At 41.2% G+C, this 23,538-nt stretch overlaps 1 protein-coding gene across 1 annotated transcript in view; it reads right to left on the bottom strand.

Annotated features, from left to right (window-relative positions):
* The window catches only part of MALRD1 (MAM and LDL receptor class A domain containing 1), a 288,950-nt gene that overhangs the window by 225,484 nt on the left and 39,928 nt on the right, over positions 1-23,538 (bottom strand). The window contains exons 9-14 of the mRNA XM_063121247.1: positions 17,599-17,745; positions 11,618-11,727; positions 7,650-7,823; positions 4,019-4,139; positions 2,427-2,579; positions 1,648-1,753 (exon numbers count right to left, since the gene is read on the bottom strand). Of these exons, the coding sequence (XP_062977317.1) occupies positions 1,648-1,753; positions 2,427-2,579; positions 4,019-4,139; positions 7,650-7,823; positions 11,618-11,727; positions 17,599-17,745 (811 nt within the window). The remainder of the gene's footprint in view (positions 1-1,647; positions 1,754-2,426; positions 2,580-4,018; positions 4,140-7,649; positions 7,824-11,617; positions 11,728-17,598; positions 17,746-23,538) is intronic.

Here is a 23,538-nt window from a genome sequence, read left to right as displayed (position 1 = left end):
ATTATTTACACACTTACATACATAAACCAAATGCTGTGTCTGTATAATGCAGTTATACTAAATAGAATTATAGCAGAAATACATCCAACCAACTGGAGCTATTTAAAGTGCTTGAGAGCAGGGGCATTGGCTTATCTATTCTTAAACAGGCTTCAAGGCTTTTAACCATTTAAACCCCCCTTTTGCATTTAAGAGAACTTTGATTTCTTTGGAAGGAATTAGAAGAGCCAAGGGCTCGCTGAGGCAGAAATGGTTCCGTTGGATCAGAGGCCTTTTATGCAAGTTTGAGCAGGATCAGGGCAGCAACCACAAAACTACACATACTAGGAGTAGCTAATAGGAATAGAAGGGCAAAGAGGATAAGCAACCAAGAAACAAAATATACATTTGCCTGGATATAGAACCTAGAAAAGTACAGCCAAGGAATTGTAAACGTGAACTGTTGATTCATTGCTTGGTATGGCCCTCTTCCACACAGAGCATAGTTAAACTCCAGGATTCACGACCACAAGATGTGGTGATGGTCCCCAATTTGGAGGGCTTTATGAAGGGGTTGAATAAATTCCTGGAGCAGAAGGCTATCAATGGCTACTAGTCTGGATGGCTATGTGCTACCTACCGTATCAGAGGCAGTAAGCCTACGTACACCAGTTGCTGGGGAACATGGGTGGGAGGGTGCTGTTGCACCATGTCCTGCTTGTGGGTCAACAGCTGATTGGCCACTGTGCTTACAGAATGCTGGGCCAGATGGAACTTTGGTCTGATCCAGCATGGCAATTCTTATGTTCCCACTTCCTGCTTCATTTTACATGGGGTGGCAGGAGGCTAGGGCCAGTAAGGGCTGCTGTATCTTTAACAGTTGTATAGAAAAGGGAATTTCAGCAGGTGTCATTTGTATGCATGCGGCACCTGGTGAAATTCCTTCTTCATCACAACAGTTAAAGCTGCAGGAGCCATGCCTTCTTTTGTATCTGGTCAGGAGGGCAGGGCTCCTGTATCTTTAACTGTTATGATGTAGAGGGAATCTCACCAGGTGCTGCATGCATACAAATGAGACCTGCTGAAATTCCCTTTTCTCTACAACTGGTAAAGATACAAAAGCCCTGTCCTCCTTTTCATCTGGTCAAGCTAAGCAGATTAATTAGTCCCAAGTGTGTTTAAGCAAAGCAGATGGGAGGGATTCTTTACAAAAGCCACAGTAAAATTCTAATCCATAAAATGATCGTGAGTCTGTTGCCCACATCAGAATAAAACAAATAAAAACACCAAATGCCCAGCAAAGCCCAGCCAAATGCAAAATCTTAATGGAACGCAATTAATTCACTTGCTTCACTAGCAAATTAATAGGATGAAACTAATAATTATGCTAGAATGGTGTTGCAAGACTTCAGTGTAGCCTTACACAATATTGGAAACAGCTACACTAGCATAAACGTATCACAATCAGTGTCACAATTTAATAAATAGACATCGCAGCTGTCAAGGGTGTGTGCGTGTGTGAATGTATCCCAACTCTACTTCCAAAGAAAATGCAAACATTGTAATATACTGCAGAATAAAGCATATTCTGACAAATGCTGCCCTTGCTTTCAATCCAGAGGCAGTTACATGTTCCTGTAAACATAAAAAATAAAACTCCATTCATACCAGAAGGTCATTGTGCAAGCTGATCCAGCCTGACTGAATTTTGGGCTTCGTAGTTGTGCAATCTGTGAGATGCTACTGCTGTTTCTCAGAATGAACATAAAGTGACCTGTTAAGAAAGGGGGGACAGAATAAAAGTATTCCCTACGCAGATAAAAGACATGCATGCCTATACCCCCACCCTTTAAATGTGCACTACCAGAAAATCATTCCTAGGTTTGGATTGCTTGTATCATTCATTCATTCATTTATTTATTTATTTATTTATTTATTTATTTTATTGCATTTATATACCGGCCCATAGCTGAAGCTCTCTGGGCAGTTTACAAAAGTTAAAAACAGTAAACATTAAAAAAGTATACAAAATTTAGAGAGAGAGAGCTCTAGTCTGGTATCACCATCGGCAGCTTCAGACAGCTACCAGATACCCAGAAACTCAGTAGAGCTCACCATAGACACATGTCCTGGACCCTCCTTTAAATAACATTTTTTCTGGCATTCTGATCAATGTCAGGTGGACATATCTAGAAAGCACCATGATTTTAATTTTCCACATGATCCCTAATTTAGAGTCATCTCAGCAGATTGGTGGGAAACTGAATGGATGATGGCTCCCAGAACCAACCATCTTGTGGTCACTGGAGCACAGCTCTTGATGTTCAATGCTGCCACCAGATAAGCCCAGCAGGGGGATCCACTGATTTAGGAGAAGTCCTACCAAATCAGTGCATTTTGCTGAGGGTCCCACTAAAACCTGGAGCTGGCTCTGTTTGAGCTCTTACCTTCAGATTGGTTATAGGTGTGATCATGGGGCGGAGCTTGTTTCTGGAAAGCAGGGGATAGACTACTTCTGGAACTCCTTACCCAATCAAAGCCATCAGCACTGGCCATTTCCAGCCAACCACAGCTGTTCCTTTCAAAGTCACATTTAGCAGCTGTAATACAGGTAGAAATTTTCTTTTAGTTTGCATTGTTACACCTAACAGCAAATCTATTTACCTAATGGAGTATTGATCAATCAGTTTAAAACCAGCCTCTCCCTACTTGGTGCCCTCCAGATGTTTTGGACTATATTTCCCATCATTCTTTACTAATGGCCTGATGGGAATTGTAGTCCAAAATATCTGGTGATTATGAGGTTAGGGAAAGCTGATGTACACAGATGCAACTGGAAGACAAAAAAGCTTTAACCAAAAATGTATTTCTGTTCATGGAAGGAGATTGCATTGAGTGGAAGCTTCTATGAACAGAGGTGGGGGAAGGTAATTTTCACCAATTCCCTCTTATCCCTACAATCCCCTCTTACACTATTCTAGAGTGTGTCCCAACCCTCTGGGACAGATACCTAGGGAAGGGAGATCCAGGACCTGGGAGTGCCCTGTTTCCATGATCAGAATTCCACCCACAAAAATCTGGATCAACCCCTAGTTTTAAGAAAGTAACAATGGATTCCTTGTTTTGAAATGTTCAGCTCTACATATCACTTTCTAACTATGGTTCTGTTACTCTGACAAATCATTCTCAATGTCAGTTTTCATCTGAGAACTAGCTGCTGCAATGCTGTATAAAAACGTCAATAGAGACTCCAAGAGAAAGTGTTTCACCTTCTAGTGGTTTTGTCTTAATTGATGCTTCTAATGAAATAACAGAAACCAAGACATGAGACTATTGACATGAACATTTAAAAGATCCTTAAGCATTAAGCATGAATTGCAGATCAATGTGTTTTCACTTACAGCACAAGGCTTCATCACTGCCATCTGGGCAATCGGGTGTGAAATCACAAAATTTGTCAGATGAAATACAGTCTCCATCCTCACATGGCAACAATCCAGGTGGACAATGAAGAGATGAAGACTCTGGGGTTTTGATCTTTGTTTCTCCTTCAAAAAAAGTAACGTGTGTTGTTGTTTCTCTAGCCTCAGCATATACAAGTAAGAATCCTATATGGAGCAGCATCTTTCAGATTTCGAGAGAGAAAAGGGTCATTGACAGTAGAAATTGGTGGCACCAAAGTCAGTGGAGTGGTGACTCCACTCCGGGTTTCAGTCAGAAAGCTAAAGGGGCAATCCAAGGTGCTTCACAGAACTCCAGTTCCTTTAGCATTCTGACTGGTTATGACTGAACCCTGAAGCAGATTCACCACCCCACTGACATCGGAGCCACCAACTGCCAGTCATCGGGCATTCTTGCCTCTGTGGCAAAGCATGTGCTTTGTAAGCAAGAAGTTCCAGACTCAGTTCCTGGTATTTCCATTAAAAGGATCCATTAGCAGATTATAGGAAAGTCCATTTCATGAGACCCCGGAGAATCAATAAACAAAAGGAGAAAAAATAGATCAACTTAACAAACCAATTTTAAGACATTGCTTTGCCCTTACCTTCTGTGTAGGTACTTGTAGACAATGTATAGCTAGTCTTACATTCCTTTGTTATACTGATGTCATCCACAGCAACAACAGCTCTTGCTGCTTGGACAATGGCTTGTAGAATGATCTGTGGGGACAATGAAATAGCCTTATTAAACACTACATCAATATGTATATAAACACCTTTGTATTTAATATTTTAAATATCATTGGTTAAATACCATTTGCAACTGGCCTGTTTATATTTATTCTGCTATCTAGCAAAAAAATGTCATTGAGATGTCGATTCATGAAGTTCTAAATCCATTTTCTTGCTTTCTTTAGACTGGGCTCTCAGGAGTAATTGGTGTAGCAAAATAGGGAACTGAAATTTTTATTAAAGTTCAGATTATATTTATTGCTATACTGATGGTGGAACTTTATGGCAGTTGAGCTTCATTGCTGGCCTTGAATTGGTCCGCGGGGTTCCCAGAGCAGTTCAGGGGGTGGAATGGTAGGCCAAGAGAGAAAGGAGTCTGATATCTTTGCGTGTGCTGATTTTATTATTTTCTTTGGCTTTGGAAGAATATGATCTGTTACTGTTACTTAGTAAGAAAATTAGATGTTGTTACTTACTCATCTAATGTGGCTTTGGGGAAATCAATACCCACATGAACTGGAGCTGGCAGTGTATACAGCAGCAACATAGCTGCCCTGTTATTCTTGAGGGTACAGGTTAACAGAAGAGAAATACCTCAAGTGGGGGCAGCAGGTTGATAATACCAGCATTAGACCTCTCACTTCCACAATGGGCAGTATAGGAATGAATGAATGAATGAATGAATGAATGAATGAATGAATGAATGAATGAATAAATAAATAAATAAATAAATAAAATAATCACACTGATTATTATTTAAAGCCATCCTTGCAACCCAAATTCAAAACGTGGCAGACAGATTAAGGCTCTGATCCTGATTGTTCTCTCTAGTAAGTCCCGTTGAACTCTGAGGGACTTAATCCTGAGTAATGGAGTGGTGAAGGGAAAGACGCCCACAATTCAATGACGTCATGCCATTGTACATGTTAAGAAACATTGGGGCGATGCTTTCAGCTTCAACCATAGGTGTAGTTCCACTCTCAAGCAGTTCTTAGTAGAGAGTAGAATCACACCACACTGAAAGCAGTGTCCCAACTGTAGATACCTAATGTGTACCATGCATTGGATTGCGAGTTCCCCTTGACCATTCTATTTCATTTGCAGGGGATGGAAACTCACAGTGCAATGACATCATGTCATGCATTTTTCATGACTAACAGGGCAATCTTATCCATGTTTACTCAGTAGTTTAGTCCCACTCAGTGCAGTGGGGTTTACTCCCAGATAAGTGTGCATAGGGTTGCAGCCGAAATGTTATGGTGAGGAGTACGGAGGAGAGGTGGAGCTGAAGCAACCACCACATTTCAGCTGTAATTTGTAGATCCAGCTTAAGCTTCCTTGCTATGTCAACATTCAACACTGCAGTTGTGGAAATAATTAGAAACTATGCTTCAGCATCAATAATGGAAGATGCTTGCACCACAAAGTTGGCAGGACAAGTATATGGAAAGGGATGTGTGGACAGATGGAGGATCTAGGTCAGTCAACATTCTCTTCAGTATCCCAAGACCAAGACCACTCTGGTGCCCAATTCACTGCCGCAAACACCATCTCTCTCTCTCTCTCTCTCTCCCCTCCCTCTCCCTCTCACACACACATATCCTGATTTGGCAGGTTGGAAAATAGGATCAAGATAAATCTAGTAACCGATCACAGCAATGTTATCTTCAGCAAAGGAACAGCTCACAAACCTAAGCTGAGCTCTATGCCTTGTTCTTCATGTGCTTTGGCAAGGCATGCAAGGGTTTTAAAAACTAAATAGCTGAGCTTGCTATTCACAATGGGAGCATTCCTCCCATCGCAAATAGCAAGCAGAGGGGGTGGGAGTTCTAGTTCTGATAAAAGCCTCCCCACTCCACTGCTTCTACTCTGGCTATTTAGTTTCACCACCCCCTCTCATGTACACTGGCCAGACCACATGAATAATGTCACATATAGTACGGCACAAAGAAATGTCATGCTACTTTCACAGCTCTAGGTAAATACTCAAGATGAACAATCAAAGGGTGCACATAGAACAAAGGGGATCAGTTTCACAAAGCACCAATAGTCAACATCCACAGCGAAAGGGGTCTTAAGCAAAAGCAAGAGAGGCAGCTGCCTTGCACTTAGGTTCTCAAAGTCCCTGCCGGCACTCTTTCATCTGCCTCTGAACACAAATGTTCAATAGAAATGGAAAACAAAACAAAACAGCAGTGCCAAAGGCACCTCATACAGGTAAGCAAGTCAGGGTAGGTAGGGGCCCATGCTGAGGAGGGGAAAGGGCAACCCGGGCCCTACTATCCAAGTCCCGATTCATGCAGCAAAGCCACAGCAGGCATCTAGAAGCTTTTCTTTCTTTGATGCAACTGTTTGAAACTCCGCTTAATCCACCATGAATTCATTTCTGCTATCGTCGCTGAAGCCAACAAGACTTTTTCACATGAGGAATAATATCCACCCTGATATTTTTGTGTAAACGCATAATGGCTGCCCAACTAACAAATCAAGCCACGTTTTATTGTTAGGGTCACTGGAGGGCTGTACATTGTGCTGCTGAGAAAGAGCTCGTTGCTCAAGGGCCTCAAAGAAGTAAAATACGACTAAAGGACAAGGCTTCAGAACAGAAGCCTCTCTTGTGCTAAAAATACTTATGGTGTCATGGGTGAAGCAAAAGTGGGAATGTGCAGTAAGGGTGTTCTAAGGGTGCTTTTTATGGCATATTAACTAGGGTGACCCCATGCAAAGGAGAACAGGGCTCCTGAACCTTTAACAGTTGTAACAAAAAGGGGATTTCAGCAGGTGCCATTCATATGCATGCAGCACCTGGTGAAAGTCCCTCTTCAGCACAACAGTTAAAGCTGCAGGAGCCCTGCCCTCTTTTGTGTCTTGTAACTCTAGTATAACTCCTGCAGCTTTCATTGTTATGATGAAAAAGGAATTTCATTAGGTGCTGCATGCATACAAATGACACCTGCTGAAATTCCGTTTTTGATTCCACTGTTAAAGGTACAGGAGCCCTGCCTTCCTTTCCATATGGTCACCCTAAATATTAACTTAACTGCAAACTCCAGGTCAGAATCACAGAAAACTGAAATGACGAGTGAGATAGTTAAGAGATCCATATGGCAGATTGGATCCAGGCTCTGCCTTCCATGGATAGAAATTTCCAGAAAAAACCCCCAGAAAGAATGAACTATAGTTAACAGAATTGCCTTTTACTTTAATTCCTGCTAAAGATTTAAAAATCCTATTCCACTGCCTTCAAAAAGGTTTACTCCCTAGTAAGTGTGTTTAGGATTGCAGCCTGTGTTGGTTGAACTTAGATGCCATTTAACAAGTTGGCTGTGACTTACATTCCACTGATTTCAATGGGAATTAGGTTCAGCGAACAACCTGGATTCAGCCCAGTGCATAATTTTCAATACAGCTCATGCTTTGAAGTTAATTTTTAACAGAAAATGCTAGTGTGTACAATTTTTTTCATATATGTATATACTGTTCTCCTAGGGTGCTTACCTGAAAGGGTCCTGCAATCTCTCCCATTGTGTTTTTTATCAGAACAGATGCTTTTGTCCACTGCATTGTGCTCTTGAAAGGTTGGTTATGTAAGCTTTGCAAATCCCCATCCACAGGAGTTCTAATGAAGACACTCAGCTGGGAATCTTGGGACAACTGATACCAAAATGTCATCTGTTATAAGGATTTTAAAAATGAATTATGACTACACAGCCAACCTTCAGAAATATCAAGAAATATATACAACATGGAACAATAATCAATGATGAAAGCAGAATATTTTTGAAAGTTTGCTTTGGTCATAATCTAATGTCCCGATTTCTGAGCTACAAGCACCCTCCAACTTGCCCTGAAAATGAATTGGGCTTGTCAAGAGTTTCTGTCACATACAAATACTGTCAAATACAGCATCTAAAGTTATTTGTAGCTTTTTAATATAAAAACTGCCTAATTGATTTGTACTTCTGTTTTCCACTAACCAAGGAACCTGCCTGGTTCACTCAGGTTGGAGACACTTCTGAGTTCACAGCTGGATTTTATATTTTCAAAAATCAACAATGATCTTCTACCCTTCTTGCTCATAGTGGCTATGCCAGCTGCACCCCTTCCTAGAGTTGGAAGACCTAAAGACGTGCTGGTAACTTCGAGGCTCGACTTCTGCAATGCGCTCTACAAAGGGCTACCTTTGTGGCTAGTCCAGAAACTTCAATGAGTTCAAAACATGGCAGCCAGGTTGGTCACCAGTACACCTAGGGGTGACCATATTACACCAACTTCAAAATCACTTCACTGGCTGCCAATTAGTTTCAGGGTGAAGTATAAAGTGTTGGTTATTACCTTTAAAGCCCTACATGGTTTGGATCCAGGTTACCTGCAGGATCGCCTTCTCTCATACAATCCGCCCCGCACACTCAGGTCCTCTGGGAAGGGTTTACTCCAGTCAGCCACAACTAGGCTGGCAACTGTTACCCCAGAGGACCTTTTCTTCTGCCAACCCCAGACTGTGAAATGGCCTGCCAGAAGAGATTTGTCAGCTTAATGCACTCTCTGAGTTTAAGATAGCTGTAAAGACTAGTCTCTTCCGGCAGGCCTACCCAGATGAATTTTAAACCTAAGGATTTTAAGATGCTGTGATTGTTATTTTAATATTGTATTGGTTTTATATGCTCTTTTAACTATTTTTATGTATTGTATTTAGTATTGTTTCCTGCCTCAATCCAGAGGGAGAGGCAGGTAATAAATAAATATATTATTATTATTATTATTATTATTATTATTATTATTATTATTATTATCATCATCATCATCCTAGGGGCACTGAAACCATCACATCATGTGACAGGGCACAATTTAACCTGCTTTTTGTAACATCTTGCCTGATATAGAAATCTCAAAAGCTTGCATATTTTTGTGACTTTTCAATCAGGCTAATAAAGGTATTAAGCTAATCTGGAGTCCTCAAGCAAAAGTAATAATTTTTAAAAAAATGTATGGAAGGAAGATATGCAAAGATGTATTGGCAGCAAATGTCACAAAACATTACACAAGTAGTAGGCCATGCCCTGGCTTAGATTGCGTATTAATATTGTTATGCGTTTGAGACTGATTTATCCAGTACTGTGAAATCATTGGTTAGGAATTTATTGATTTCTTTTAAGCAAAGCAATGCAGCAGACAAATGGACGAACATTTTCAGTCTACAATAATGCACACTGGAGTCTTATAAGAAGTTTGTTTCTGTAATCTCTATTGTCAATTTCCTTTGTATGTTTCCATTTCTTTTAATAGAAAGTGGGGGAGAAGGGAGCTGGGAAAAGTCAGCAGAGAGGGCTCAATTCACACAGGACAATGCCTCTCCTTAGCTAGGTTGACCATAGGGAAAGGAGGACAGGGCTCCTGTATCTTTAACAGTTGCATAGAAAAGGGAATTTCAGCAGGTGTCATTTGTATGCATGCAGCACCTGGTGAAATTCCCTCTTCATCACAACAGTTGAAGCTGCAGGAGCCCTGCCCTCTTTTGTATGTGCTCAGGAGGGCAGGGCTCCTACGGCGTTAACTGTTGTGATGAAGAAGGAATTCTACCAGGTGTTGCATGCATACAAATGATGCCTGCTGAAATTCCCTTTTCCACGCAACTGTTAAAGATACAGGAGCCCTGTCCTCCTTTTCATATGGTCACCCTACCTTAGCTCAAGAATCTTTTCTTTTCTTTTTTGGCCAGGAATCATGGGGCTCACTCTATGCATTGTTTCCAGATTAAAAGAGGTTTTCCAGGGTCTCTCCCATATGAAACTGAAACCTCCTTGTCACCTGCTACCCTCAGCCATGATATGGCATTTCTTGCTTATGGTTGGTAGGACTGGCAGCAAGAGCTGGGTAGTGGGGGGGGTGTCACTGTGTCAGGGTTCAAGCCTCATTTTGCCTTGGGTCAAACTTGAAGGAGGCCAGGTCCAACCTGAAACAGGGCCAGACTGCCTTTTTAATTAAGCAGTGGGGAGTTGTATGTCAAGCTCTCCACAACCGGGCTACCCCTGGATGGGGGCAACCGGGACAATTTGCCCTAGCTGTTTCCTGCCTCGGCTCCTGTGAGCGCTGTTAGCTCTGGCCCTGTTGCATTACTCGGCACTGCATGGGTCCTTGTTGGGGGCAGCAGCAGGGCCCCAACATCACATGTACACAAGGGCCCATAAACGCTCTGGGCAATCCTGCCCCCAATTCGAGACTCACATCATCATTAATCCTCATCCAGCCATACTTAAAGCACAGTATTGCTAAGACCTACAGTACAAGCAGGCATAGTATGGTTTTTAGAAATATATCTGGAGGGGGGGGACTAAAATAATGTTCCAAATGATTAGGTGACTGGCAAAGACCTCAGGATAATTCTATTTCTATTTCAGATTTGTATCAACTTTTATCAGGGAACGTTAAAATAATATTTACAGCCACAAATAATAAAGTGAAGCTCCAGTGCTAGAAGGAAAGCAGGCACACTTAAGCCTGCTGACATGAACAGGCTTAAGTATGCCTATTTCTGTGCTGACTTCTAGCCTAGAAATAGTCAGAGCATCTTCCTGATGAGTGAAAACTAACGTAAAGCAATGAATATGGCCATTAAAAATATGATAATTAGCACATGTAAAATATAAAATTGACATAACATGCTATAAGTAATATGCTATTATTAAAAATCAAAATCACAACAAAATGGCTCACCAATGAGCAACAGCTCACCATCAGCATATGAATGACATGCATAGAAAAATGCTTCCCTCTTCACTCAGATTTTTTATTCAAAATCCTGCATGTTGGACGAACTTCATACCATTCCAAAAGAGCACTTAATGACTGTCCCTTCTGTCCTTTCCCAAAAACATTTTTTTCAGTAGTGCTTGTCAGTGATAACAACGACAGATCAATATCATGCTCTGCCTGTGATCTTCAACATCGTCAGAAGCTTCTTGCAGGCCAGAAGAACATAAGAATATCCATGCTGGATCAGACCAAGGATCCATCTAGTCCAGCATTCTATTCACACAGGGGCCGACCAGGAACCCACAAGCAGCACATGAGTGCATCAGCTGCCCGTATTCCACAGCAACTGATGTACATAGGCATTCTGCCTCTGATACTGAATGTAGCATATAGCCATCAGGACTAATAGCCATCAGTAGCCATATCCTCCTCCATGAATTTGTCCAATCCCCTTTTAAAGCCACCCAAAGCCCTCTAGACTATTGGATTAATCTAGAACAGTGGTGGGGAAACTGTGCCCCTCCAGATGTCGCTGGACTCCAACTCCCATCATCACTAACCACTGGGCATGCTGGTGGGGCTGTCCAACAACATCTGGAGAGCCACAGGTCCCCCACCCCTGGGCTAGAAGCACTGTGAGGTCTGATCCAGCTGGCCAAACAGACAGACAACCGTATCTTGCAAAGGAAGGTAATAAAATATTAGAAAGTTACCTGACAATGTTTAGCATCATTGGACAGTTTTGTAAAGACCGGACTGCTGAGGCGAGAAATGACTGGCGTAGTGTTTGCTTCTGGTAAGCCAGCCACATGAATAAAGGTTCCTTAAATTTAAAAATTAGGGGGATATTAGGAGATTCAGTGGCTTAAAAAGAAGAAAGAAATTACACAAATTCTCCTTTAGTGCTCTTCTCAGATTATACGATTTTATTCAGACATAAACTATGGTTTATTGTTCTATGTGCAAACAACCCTAGACGAGCCTTGAGTGCCCACATTACTACCTTCCTTCTACTCCAGCATGGCTGTGAGGACGTGGTTAGAATTTTTTGCTCTGTTTTAACTAATCATAATTAAGCATTACATGGCTAGCCTTTTCTATGGTTTACCCAAACAAGTCAACTTGAAATTATGGCTTACGAAGCCAGCTTGTTGCAATTAACCATATTTAAAATTAAGCACAGTTTAGGGTCCAGAGGTAATGCTAAACTATGGTTACCTGAAATTAAAAATGAAAGCTTCTGTGCTTTAGCGCCAAGGGAGGGGAGGGGCATATGACCCAGAGGCTTGTGCACGTAACAATAAACTATAACAATACATTTGAACCCAGCCACTGGCAACATTTCAGATTTCTGTAGAGTATACGAGGAGATGGGGTGGGAGATGGGGAACACGGGAAATCCAATGGGAAAATCAAGTTTCAAAGCCTGACCATTAACTCTGATCAGATTCTCTCCACCTCTGCATGGCTTCATTTATCTTTTAAAAAATTGACGATGAGCCAATCATGGATCTCCTGCCATCTTACCTAGTTTAGCCCTGAGCTGTTAAAACATCTAGACAGACATAACCTGTTAACTCATGGCAGGATTAAATATCTTGCTCGGAGTATTCTACTTCCTCCATCATTCCTCATACAGATCTCAAATAGTACTGCTGTACATTTATGAATTGAGGTTTTCTTTCTTTCTTTTCCTCTTTTTCCCCCTACTTGATTAAGCTTCCTTCCCCTAGAAGTTGTATCAATCAACTTTTTTTTCCTTTTTGTATATTATACATATTCACATAACTGTTGGTTTGATATTAATTTTTAGGGGATTGTTTGTATCCATTCCTTATTCTTGTATCACTTTAAATACAAATGAAATAAGTTTTAAAAAACTCATATAGTATTTATTGCACAAGTAAATTTCAGGAAGATTGGTGAAACATTTTCAATTTTATGAATGTTACAATGACACACACACCCCAATGACCCCTTTATAATGGTAGACTGCTTTATCTACTCCTCAACCTTAACTGCAGGGACACCTGTAAATAAATAAAACTTCTTGAAATTGGGGGACATTGTTGCATAAATGTGGGAACCCTTGCTCTGTTTTCTCCTTCTCCTTCTTCTCTGTTCCTAAGTCACTGCTTAATAATTTCTACATATAAGTGATGTATAATGTAAATCCTTTCCAATGAAAAGCAAGTTACCTGGTAAAAGTTGAATCTGGAATTATAGGAGGTGACTGGATGTGACACATCATCAGTTACATCACAGGCGCTAGCTATATTCACATTTATTGCACCACCACTAGAATCACAGCTTGGAGCTGCTTTCCAAAGAATCAGAGCTTTATCACACCAGGGCTATACAGTGAAATCACTGTGAATTGTGTGCAAAGGACTCTGAAGTTTTCCAGCTTATAATATGATTTTTTTATTGTGAAGTACTCTGAAGTTTTCCAGTTTATAATCTGCTTTGACTGTGAAGTACTCCCATGCATCCTGCTTTAATTGTGCTATAAAGCAAAAAGACCCACCCTATTTTGCTACTAGTTTTGGAGTGAACCATTTGTTGTTTTCCGAGCGGCCACTGGGGGCGCAGGAGCAGGATTTGATATGTTTAAAGGAAAATTAAACAAATGCTTACAGCTGCGTAAGTTTTAAAGATAAAGACATCAAAATTGGCACAGTAATAGATATTAAGGAGAGATTTAAGTACACCAAATTTGAATTGGATTGGGTCATCCATTGATTTTTTACATTTCCCCCCCTTAAACCCATTTCCTGGTATGCAAAGGATCTTAGTTAGGAGCGCTGCTGCCCGGGGTGTGATTAGCTAGCAACAACAACAACAACAATGCTGACAGCTAAGTGCTGTAGGGGATAATTCGAAGGAAACAGGTACGTGGGATAAAGCTATCAGTCAAAGTGTTGCAGAAATCTGCAAAGCTGGTTCAACCCTGATCAGATAAAAGAAATGGGGTGAGGTGGATAGAATATGTGCTGTGGACAACAATAGATCTGAATTGCTACCTTTACTCCCCTAAAAGTTATTAGATACATTTGAATGATTATATCTCAGCTTATATCTCAGTAAGAGATATATACGGACGTTTTACTCACACACTTGGCCCCTTCACGTCTTCCTTCATGGCAAGATTAAATCAGGAAGTCTCTAATTGACCACAGTTTTCTATTTTGTCTGAACCTGAAAAATATGGATACCAGCTTTGAAGCAAGCCAAGATAATAAACTATGGCTTGAAGCTGGTTTAATATGCTGGTTTGTTTCAAAGCTGGTGGCAACCATCATCCAAATCGAGGAACTGTGGTTAACTGATTGGTCACACTGTGGAAGGATAGGTCTTCATGTGCAGGCAAAAGTCTTGTTCATATTCCAACTTATTAAGCTGAGATATGATCATCCGAACAGAGCCCCTGTCTGTTCTTAGCCATAATGAGGCATCCGTTATATACATTATTCAGCTTCCCTCATCAAACTGCCAGCAGAGAGTAGCGGTTTTATTGCATGTTAACAGTCCACAAAGTATGGGAGCCAATGCCACAAAAAACTTTTTTTTTTCCTGAAGAGCCTCACAGGTTTGACATTGTTGTTTATGCTAGTAGGGAAGAAAGCATAATTAAAGATCTAATCTGAAGACTGTCAAGCTATCAGCCTTCGGATTTGAACCACCACAGATATGCTCTAGTTAGGAGATAAAGTCCTGGGAATAGAGCCTTTTAGATGCTGATGGTGTAGCTGCAGCAAAGTAAAATGAAATAAAATAAGGCATCATGGAAGTCTAAGTCTTGCCGATTAGTATTATATAGCCCAGAGAATATTATAGAAAGCTGGACAATATTATAGAGAACCGTTAGGTGCAACTAAATCCAAATTATTTCAGGGGTGCATTGAATGTTTCAGGGTGCATTGAATGAATTACACTCAACATCATGATCTTTATTTGCAGTCAATTGACTAGAAGAAGAAAAATACAAATCGTATTGTATACAAATACAAATTACAGAAAACATACCAATAAGACATATATAGAAATAGTGCATAGGGAACAAGAGTGGAAGGGAGCAGAATCAAGAGAAGGATACATAAATTAACATTAGGTCTTGAGCTGAATATATTCAAACAATTATACAATCATACGTGGTCTAGAAAGGATGGCCAGGTTCAAAAACTGGGCAACTTGTATGGTAATTGTTTTATTTTGGCCCTGGAGGAGACTAATCATCAGGGTCTCTGGGGATCGGCCGGACAGAGCCTGTGTGATAGGACGTAGAATTACACTCATTCCTTTCCGTACGATCCAGATAGCTGGTTATCTTCACCACGTGAACAATAACTAGTTTTATAACTGGTACTAATGAGTACATTGGCAGCGACAAAAGAACATAAGAAGAGCCCTAATGCTGGATCAGACCAAGGGTCCATCTAGTCCAGCACTCTGTTCAGACAGAGGCCAACCAGCTATCAACCAGGGATGAACAAGCAGGACATGGTGCAGCAGCACCCTCCCACCCATGTTCCCCAGCAACTGGTGAACACAGGTTTACTGCCTCGAATATTGGAGATAGCACACAACCATCAGGGCTAGTAGCCATTGATAGCCTTTGCCTCCAGGAATTTATCCAACCCCCTTTTAAAGCCATGCAAATTGGTGGCTATCACTACATCTTGTGGTAGTGAGTTCCATAATTTAACTATGTACTGTGTGCAGAAGTACTTCCTTATATTTGTCCTGAATCTCCCACCAATCAGCTACATGGGATGACCCCGGGCTCTAGTATTTTGAGAGAGGGAGAAAAAATGTCTTATTTTATTTATCTATTTTTATTTATTTATTACATTTCTAGACCACCCCATAGCCGACAAAGCACTCAATGATCGGCGAATCTGTCTTATTTCAAGGCAATGTCAAAATGCAAATTGAACGGTGCAATCCTATAGATGCTTCAACAGAAAAAGTCCTACAACTACATGCTGGCTGGGTAATGCTGGGAATTGTAGGACTTTGTCTAAATACCCATAGAATTGCACCCTTAAGTTTGTGTTTTCTCTTAAGATAAGGATTTAAATGCATATTTTCTTATGTCTAACTGCTGTGAATTGCATCATGCCATTTCGGAAAAGAAATGCAAAATCTGATGGATAGCTAAGTTCCTATCTGCACATCTATCTGAGATGTGCAAGCCTGGTAGTTTCATATTGGATTTCACAAAAATTGAATCCCGCAAAGCATCCTTAAGCAATTATGTGCTCTGTCCTCTGAAACAGTTCCAGAGCAGTTCAGAGGCACATTGATGCAACAGGGGAGACAAGGGATTCTCATCCAGTTGAAGCTGGAGTTCAGGAGGACACCATTTCCTGGGAAATTCACCTGCATGGGAGCACTGGTAATGCAGTTTACAATCCTTGCAGTTCCTTTCAACTTCTCTCTGGCTTGTGCCCAAATTCAGCTTTAAATCAAAGCATTACAGCTCCACTCAGCTGTAGATCAGGCTGCACATTTGAGTTAATTTTGATGCCTTCACTGAACCAATTACATCACAAGCCCATTCATAGGAACATAGGAAGTTCCCTTATACTGAGGGCTCATCTACACCAAGCAGGATATTGCACTATGAAAGCGGTATGAAAGCAGTATGTAAAAGGCAGGAGCCACACTATTGCTTTATAGCAGTATTGAAGTGCACTGAAGGATCTACACTACTGCTTTATAGTGGTGCTGAAGTGCACTCACAACTGTTGGGGCCCATGATGCATCATCACCAAGCAGGATATAACACTACGAAAGTGGTATGAAGGTGGTATATCAGTTGTGTCAATGGGCCCCAACAGTTGTCAGTGCACTTCAATACCGTTATAAAGCAGTAGTGTGGCTCCTGCCTATTATATACCGCTTTCATAGCACTTTCATAATGCAATATCCTGCTTGGTGTAGATAAGCCCAGAGTCAGATACTTGGTCCATCTAGCCTGATATTGTCGACATCGATTGGCAGCAGCTCATGAGGGTTTCAGGTGGAATTCTTTCCTCACCCTACCTGGAGAAGCAGGGATCAAACCTGGAATCTTCTGCACACAAAGCAAGTGCTCTATCACACTGTGCTGTGGGCCCTCACCCAAGTTTGTCTCTATTCGGAACGCATTAAGAGCCCTCTTTGCCAGATGCACAAAGTGTCAGTCAGTTTGCAGAAAGAGGCTGGACAGATAGGTACAGAAAGAAGCAAAGGATGGAGTTTGGCCCAGCCTTCCAATACATAGATGTGTTTCATTACAAGGGGGCGGGATGGTGGGCACCTGTCTCTTGCACTGCTGAGTCCTCTGGCCTTAGTTTGGAATAATATCCCAACTTATTCAGTCTGTGTGTATGTGCGTGTTTTCCCACTAAGGAGAACTCTCTGTGCATCTGATGAACTGGGCTCTCTCCCATGAAAGCTTGTGCCACAATAATTTGTTATTCATCCTTAAGATGCCTCATGATTCTGCTGCTTTTGCCAGAGACCAGCACAGCTCTGCTCCTCCAGAATTTGCTGAGATGATTGGGAATGATGTATCCATGTGGTATGGTGTTTGGATAGTAGGATTCTCCAAAGAAACATCAGAATTTGTTTTCCAAAATTGTGCATTTGAAAGCCAAAAAAAAAAAGGTGATTGACAGCAGAGAAAAAACAGTATAGCTTGACTCACCCTTGCTGCTATTAGTTGTGTGATCTCTTGTAGGAAGTCCCGAATCACCAGAAATCTGTGCTTTCATTACGCTCCACTGTGCATCCTTTGTGCTTAGTGTCTTCCATTCACAAAGGTCAGACTCAAAGTCACATACAGTGTAATTTGCTATTGAGAACAGAAGAAGAAAGAAAGAAAGAATGAACAGAAGAAGGAGGGAAGCTAAGGGAAAGGATCTTACAATATTTATTTATTTATTTATTTATTTATTTATTTATTACATTTCTATACCGCCCAATAGCCGGAGCTCTCTGGGCGGTTCACAAAAATTAAAAATATTATATATATATATATCTTGGAAAAGCTACTGCACTATTATTTAAATTGATCTGCCTCTTAATAAAACAACCATTGGTGTTTTACATTCAAATCCAAAATATTTCCTTTGAACAAATTGAACCAATGTCTTTCTTTCTTTTGTTTAATCATTTATTACCAGCAACAGCAGCACACAGTTTTTCGAGAGACATTTTTATTCATTATAAAGATCTCAACAGTAAAATCTGGGGGCAGGTTTCTTAACTAATATGTAATTTGCATTCCTAACTAATGCCTTCCTAACGGGTATAAAAGCTTACTTTTTTCAAGGCAAAATCCACAAGGAATGACACATCAAAAGCACATTAGATGGAAGTCAAGCTATCTGAACAAAGGGGGATTAATCCAACACAGGTTGTGTAACACTGCAGTGTTCTCTTTTCCAATTCACTAGTTTAGGTTTCAGAACTCAAGAGCTCCTTTTTCAGAAGTAAGACGAAAGCAGCAGTGGGGAAACTCTGGCCCACCAGGCCTCCCCAGAAGTAGGAGATGTGCTGAAATTTCCTACTAGCATGAGGGTTGGGGGGGGGGGCTGCACATGTGTGTGTGTGCACATATATGCACACTGGCAAACACATAAACCCCTTTCCCTGCCCCCCCTCTAATACACTCATATGCACATATATATACACTCATATCGACACACATATTCTAATACACTCTCCCCTTACAACCACGCAGTGTGCAGGGCTGGAGAGGTTTGAACACACTGATCCTCCACTAGAGAAGGGCATTTAAAAAAAAGAAGAAGAAGAAGCAGCAGATCTTAACATGCAAGGAGAGCAGACAGTTCATAAAATCCTCCACAAAGCCTTTCTTGAACTCTCAATCTGTATTCCCTTGATTGGTTTCTGCACTGCTCTCTCATTCTCTACTATGCGCCTGCAACTGCCCTGACTGGATTTATTCCATCAACTCTTAGGGTCCACAGTCTTCTTTCCTGCCACTGTGCTATGAGCTTCTTCACAAGAGCGAAATAAGGCACGCTTGAGACTGCCCATTCACGAAAGTTCATGGGTCCCTTTGATGAAGACGTCAACCTCCTGCACATCTCTTGCACCTTCCCCCAGTGATTCCAGTCTTTAAAAATCCTAATTCTGCTGAAATACCTCAGGATTTCCTACTGTGTGCAGGAGAGGTTGTGCTACAATTCACCCACTAGAGAGTGCTGTCCCATTCAGGGCTATGAGCACCAAGAGGAGGGGAAATTTTCCATTATAGACCACATAGTTGCCTCTCTCCACCTGTGTAATGCAGCCTATTACAGTTGTGCAAGAGAAGCAGGAAACAAAGCCTCGGTAAGGCAACATGATTTCCCTTAATCTAAAGAAGCTCTACGTCATGACTTACATATGTTAAATTGCACTATCTCATAGAAAATGTGAGGTAGTGTCCAATGTTAGTTCTACTTGAAGTAAACTGAGTCTACTTTATGTAAGACTAGCATTGGATGCTACCTGCTATCTCCCACACAACTCATTAGATGTTCCTCGTCTTAACCTCCTATAGGTATTACCAGGTCATACTTTAGCTCCTGTCATTGTTTCTGTGTAAAGAGAGATTATTATCCTGCAGTACCAAGTGTCCACGGGCACCAATGTGGCCACAAATCCTTGCCCTGGTGCCTACCAAGGGGCCCATCCCTCCCTTACATTCTAGAAAAAATTAAAGATGTTTAAAATTGAAAAAAGAAGAAGTGTTTACCTACAAGGCAGGCATGCTGCAAAGTGGCTGCAGCACCATCTTTATTTCCAGGAATGCCTCTGGTCTCCACAGGCATTCTTAGAAAATATAAATGTTGAGTGGCTGCAGCTGACACCCGGAAAAAGAAAATCATTCACTGGAGGGAGATGGGCGGTGTTTTGCTTGTGCCATGTCTCTTTTGTCTTTTGTGTGCATGTGTTATCTTGTTTGATTTGTTTCGCCTGGGTTGCGTGTGTGTGTATGTGCGTGTGTTTTACTTGGAGGGTTTTGTGTGTGTGGTGTATGTGTTTTGCCTGAGTTTTGTTTATAATTTTTGGTGTGGCTGGGGATGTGGGTGGATGTTTTGCCTGGGTATTTGTGTGCTCTGATCCCACTTCTACCTTGTACTTAGATTCTTGGACAGGTTCCTTATTTTTAGCATCACCACTACGTGTTCTTAGAAAGGGGTGTTTTGAAACTGGCCAGACCCACTATGGCAGCCATTTGTGAACGGACAACTCCCCTCAGCAATCACTTTGTGAGAGTGCCCATGACACTCTCAAAATTTCCAATATATCCACCCACCCATAATGGCTGGGGGGTTTTGCTGCTGGGTTTTTGATTGGTAATTTCCAGTATCCCTGTAGGGCTGGCCCCATAGGCCATGATATCTAGATGCCTATAAATACTTGAGCGGAGAGGAGATGTATGTTTCCTTTGACTGATATTTTCAGCAATAGAGCAGTGTATCTGAAGCAGGTAAAGGTCTTTTATGTAGTCTAGAATGTAGTATATATTTACATAAGGGAAGATGACCAATAATCAAAGATTAAATGGCATAATAGCCTTCGTTTTTGTTACTCAATTTGCAGAGATGCACATGACACAGATGGCAAAGCATATGCTTGGTGATTGGAGCCTCCCCCTTCACAAATCCGTGCTTTAGCTCCAATCAGCAGGTTCCCAGGAGAATAATTACATGATATGCAAACCGAAAAAGCTCAATACAAATCTGAATATCCAAACAATTTTGCATTCCTTTTTGGGAAATTGATATATTGGGGGAGGGGGTCCTACAAAGAAAACTACATAAATATACCAGATTAATCTAAGGTTTTTAAAAAAGTTTCCTCCATTGATAGTATTTATCGAAAGCTTTTATTAGCAAGAGACCTTTCCTGTGGCAGCATGGTCCAAAGAATGCTCTCTGTTAAGAATCTATATTAAAAAGGAAAAAAATAGGATCACAGCATTGCAATCTAGGAATAAACACCCCCAACACAGTGAGAATAGGGGCAGTCATGCAGACCTCTTCCTGCCAGAGGAGCATTGTCAGCTTTACAGTTTTTTAGCATTCAAGAAGGCTGTCAAGACTGATCTGTTCTGGCAGGCCTATCCAGTGGAATTTTAGGATACTTTTAGTATGCTTTTAGGATGTTTTTTAACAGTGTATACTATGTTTTTAATCAGTATTTTATGTATTTTATGCTTGCTGTTGTTCCCAACCTTGATCCGATTGGAGAGGCGGGTAAGAAATATATTATTATTATTATTATTATTATTATTATTATTATTATTATTCCTGCCTAATCCTCTGATCCTCCCTCAGTGAGGGAGGGAAGTTGTATGAGAGGACCAAGGGAAGAACAAGTGGAAGAAATTGCAACTCCCTTGTCTCCTGCTCTATCCTGTATTTTAAAATGTGCAATGTGGGTCTCTATGTTGTCTGAATTCTACCCAAAGGAAATTCCTGGAGCCTCCCAGAAGAACAGTGGCAAAATATGGAAAGTCCAACCATTCAGTACATCAATAGTTCTTCACAGAGGGTGTCAGGGCAGCATGTCTATGAACACCAGTTGCTGGTGAAGGTAGGTGGGTGGGGAATGCTGTTGCATTAATATAATGCTTGCAGGCTTCCCATCGACAGCTGGTCGGCCAATGTGTGAACAGAATGCTCAACTAGATGGAGCCTTGGTCTGATCCAGCAGGGCTCCTCTTATGTTCAGTTAAAAACAATCCAACTGAGAATCCAATGCAGAAGTTTGTTGTGAGCAAATTTAATCAGAAAAGATCATTTTTCTTGTGCTAGCCATGGCTAAGTCATAATCACGAGTATTTAGTTGCTCCGTTTCATTTAGGCCGCAATCCTAAGCATGTTTAAACAGGGGGAAAAATGTCCTACACCTCATGCTGGAAATTGTAGAACATTTTTCAGTGTAAACATGCATAGGATTGCACCCTTAGTTATTCAACAAAGAATTGGGAAGATAAAGAACTGGCTTAATGCTTAAGACTCATTAGAATTCCTTACTATTCTAGGCAGCGATGACACTTTTCAGGTGAAGATGAGCAAGGATGACAACCATGACTAGATCTACACCTTGTGTCAAATCATTACAAATGTGAAAAAACAGCAGGAAATAACTCTATGGAAAGTGGTACGTGGAATGTGGCTTGTACCCCAAAAGTTATCAGCTATAAAGCAATAGTGTAGATCTGCAATACATCACGCTTGACAATTTACCCTTATTAGGTAGGAGCTACACTAGTGCTTTAAAATGGTTTATAACTGTCGTGACAACAGTTGGGGCCCAGGACACACTCCACATACAGTTTTCAAACCGTTTTCAAAGCATCCTATCCTGCTTGGTGTTAAAACACATACTTGCTCTTCGCTTTCTTTTCTATAAACACTTATTTTTACAACCAAATACAAGATTGCTCTTTTCTAATATGCTGATCATTCTGCAGCACAAAGTAGACATGGATACCAACTTATTGTGCAAAGAGGGGGTTGGACTCGATGGTCTTATAGGCCCCTTCCAACTCTACTATACTATGATTCTTTAGGAATAGACCTTAAAGCAATGGAATAGCGGAGAAAGCCAACTAATAAGTGATCCACATGTAGGGTTGCACCTGTGTGGTACAAACTCTACCCCATGTCTTTTACTACTATGGCTCAGTTCTGTTGTTAAGCATGCACTTAAGATCATAAGAAGAGCCCTGCTGGATCAGACCAAGGGTCCATCTAGTCCAGCACTCTGTTCACACAGTGGCCAACCAGCTGTTGATCAGGGACCAACAAAGTAGGTCATGGTGCAACAGCACCCTCCCACCCATGCTCCTCAGAAACTGGTGCACACAGGCTCACTGCCTCTGATAATGGAGGCAACACATATCAGGGCTAGTAGCTGGTGCACACAGGGCTAGTAGCCATTGATAGTCTTTGCCTCCAGGAATTTATCCAATCCCATTTTAATGTCACCCAAACTGTTAGCCATCACTACATCTTGTGGTAGTGAAATCCATAATTTAACTATGTGCTGTGTGAAGAAGTAATTCCTTTTATTTGTCCTGGTTCTCCCACCAATCAGCTTCATGGGATGACCCCGGGTTCTAGTATTTTGAGAGAGGGAGAAAAATGTCTCCCTATCCACATTCTCAACACCATGCATAATTTTGTACACCTCTATCATGTCTCCCCTTAGCTTCCTTTTTTCCAAGCTAAACAATCCCTTCACTCTCACATCATTCCCAGACCCATAGCCTCTCTGGCTGCAACACTGGAGGCAACCCAGAGCCTACCAACAAGCCAGACAATGTTAGGTATCATCTACTGCTGTGATTTTTATTTCACGTTGGCAAACTGGCTTGCAGGCTGTTGCAGGGGGAAGTGGGATATCCCTTTAAAATAAAGACTTGTATAACCCTCTGAGGTCACAATGATATCTACACATCAATGCTCTGAGTTTCAGCTGAAGGATCAGCTGCTGCTTTTGATTTAAAAAAAGCTCCTGGGACAGTTGGGGAGCAGATTAGATGACAGAGATCATTGTGAGGTTCATAGTTTAGCTATGCATTGTATTTACAGAGAGGATTGCTTCTTTTTTCGTTGCG

Source organism: Elgaria multicarinata, chromosome 1, assembly GCF_023053635.1.
Source record: "Elgaria multicarinata webbii isolate HBS135686 ecotype San Diego chromosome 1, rElgMul1.1.pri, whole genome shotgun sequence".
In the NCBI taxonomy this organism is placed as follows: Eukaryota; Metazoa; Chordata; class Lepidosauria; order Squamata; family Anguidae; genus Elgaria; species Elgaria multicarinata.
This window is presented reverse-complemented; position numbering and strand designations above follow the sequence as displayed.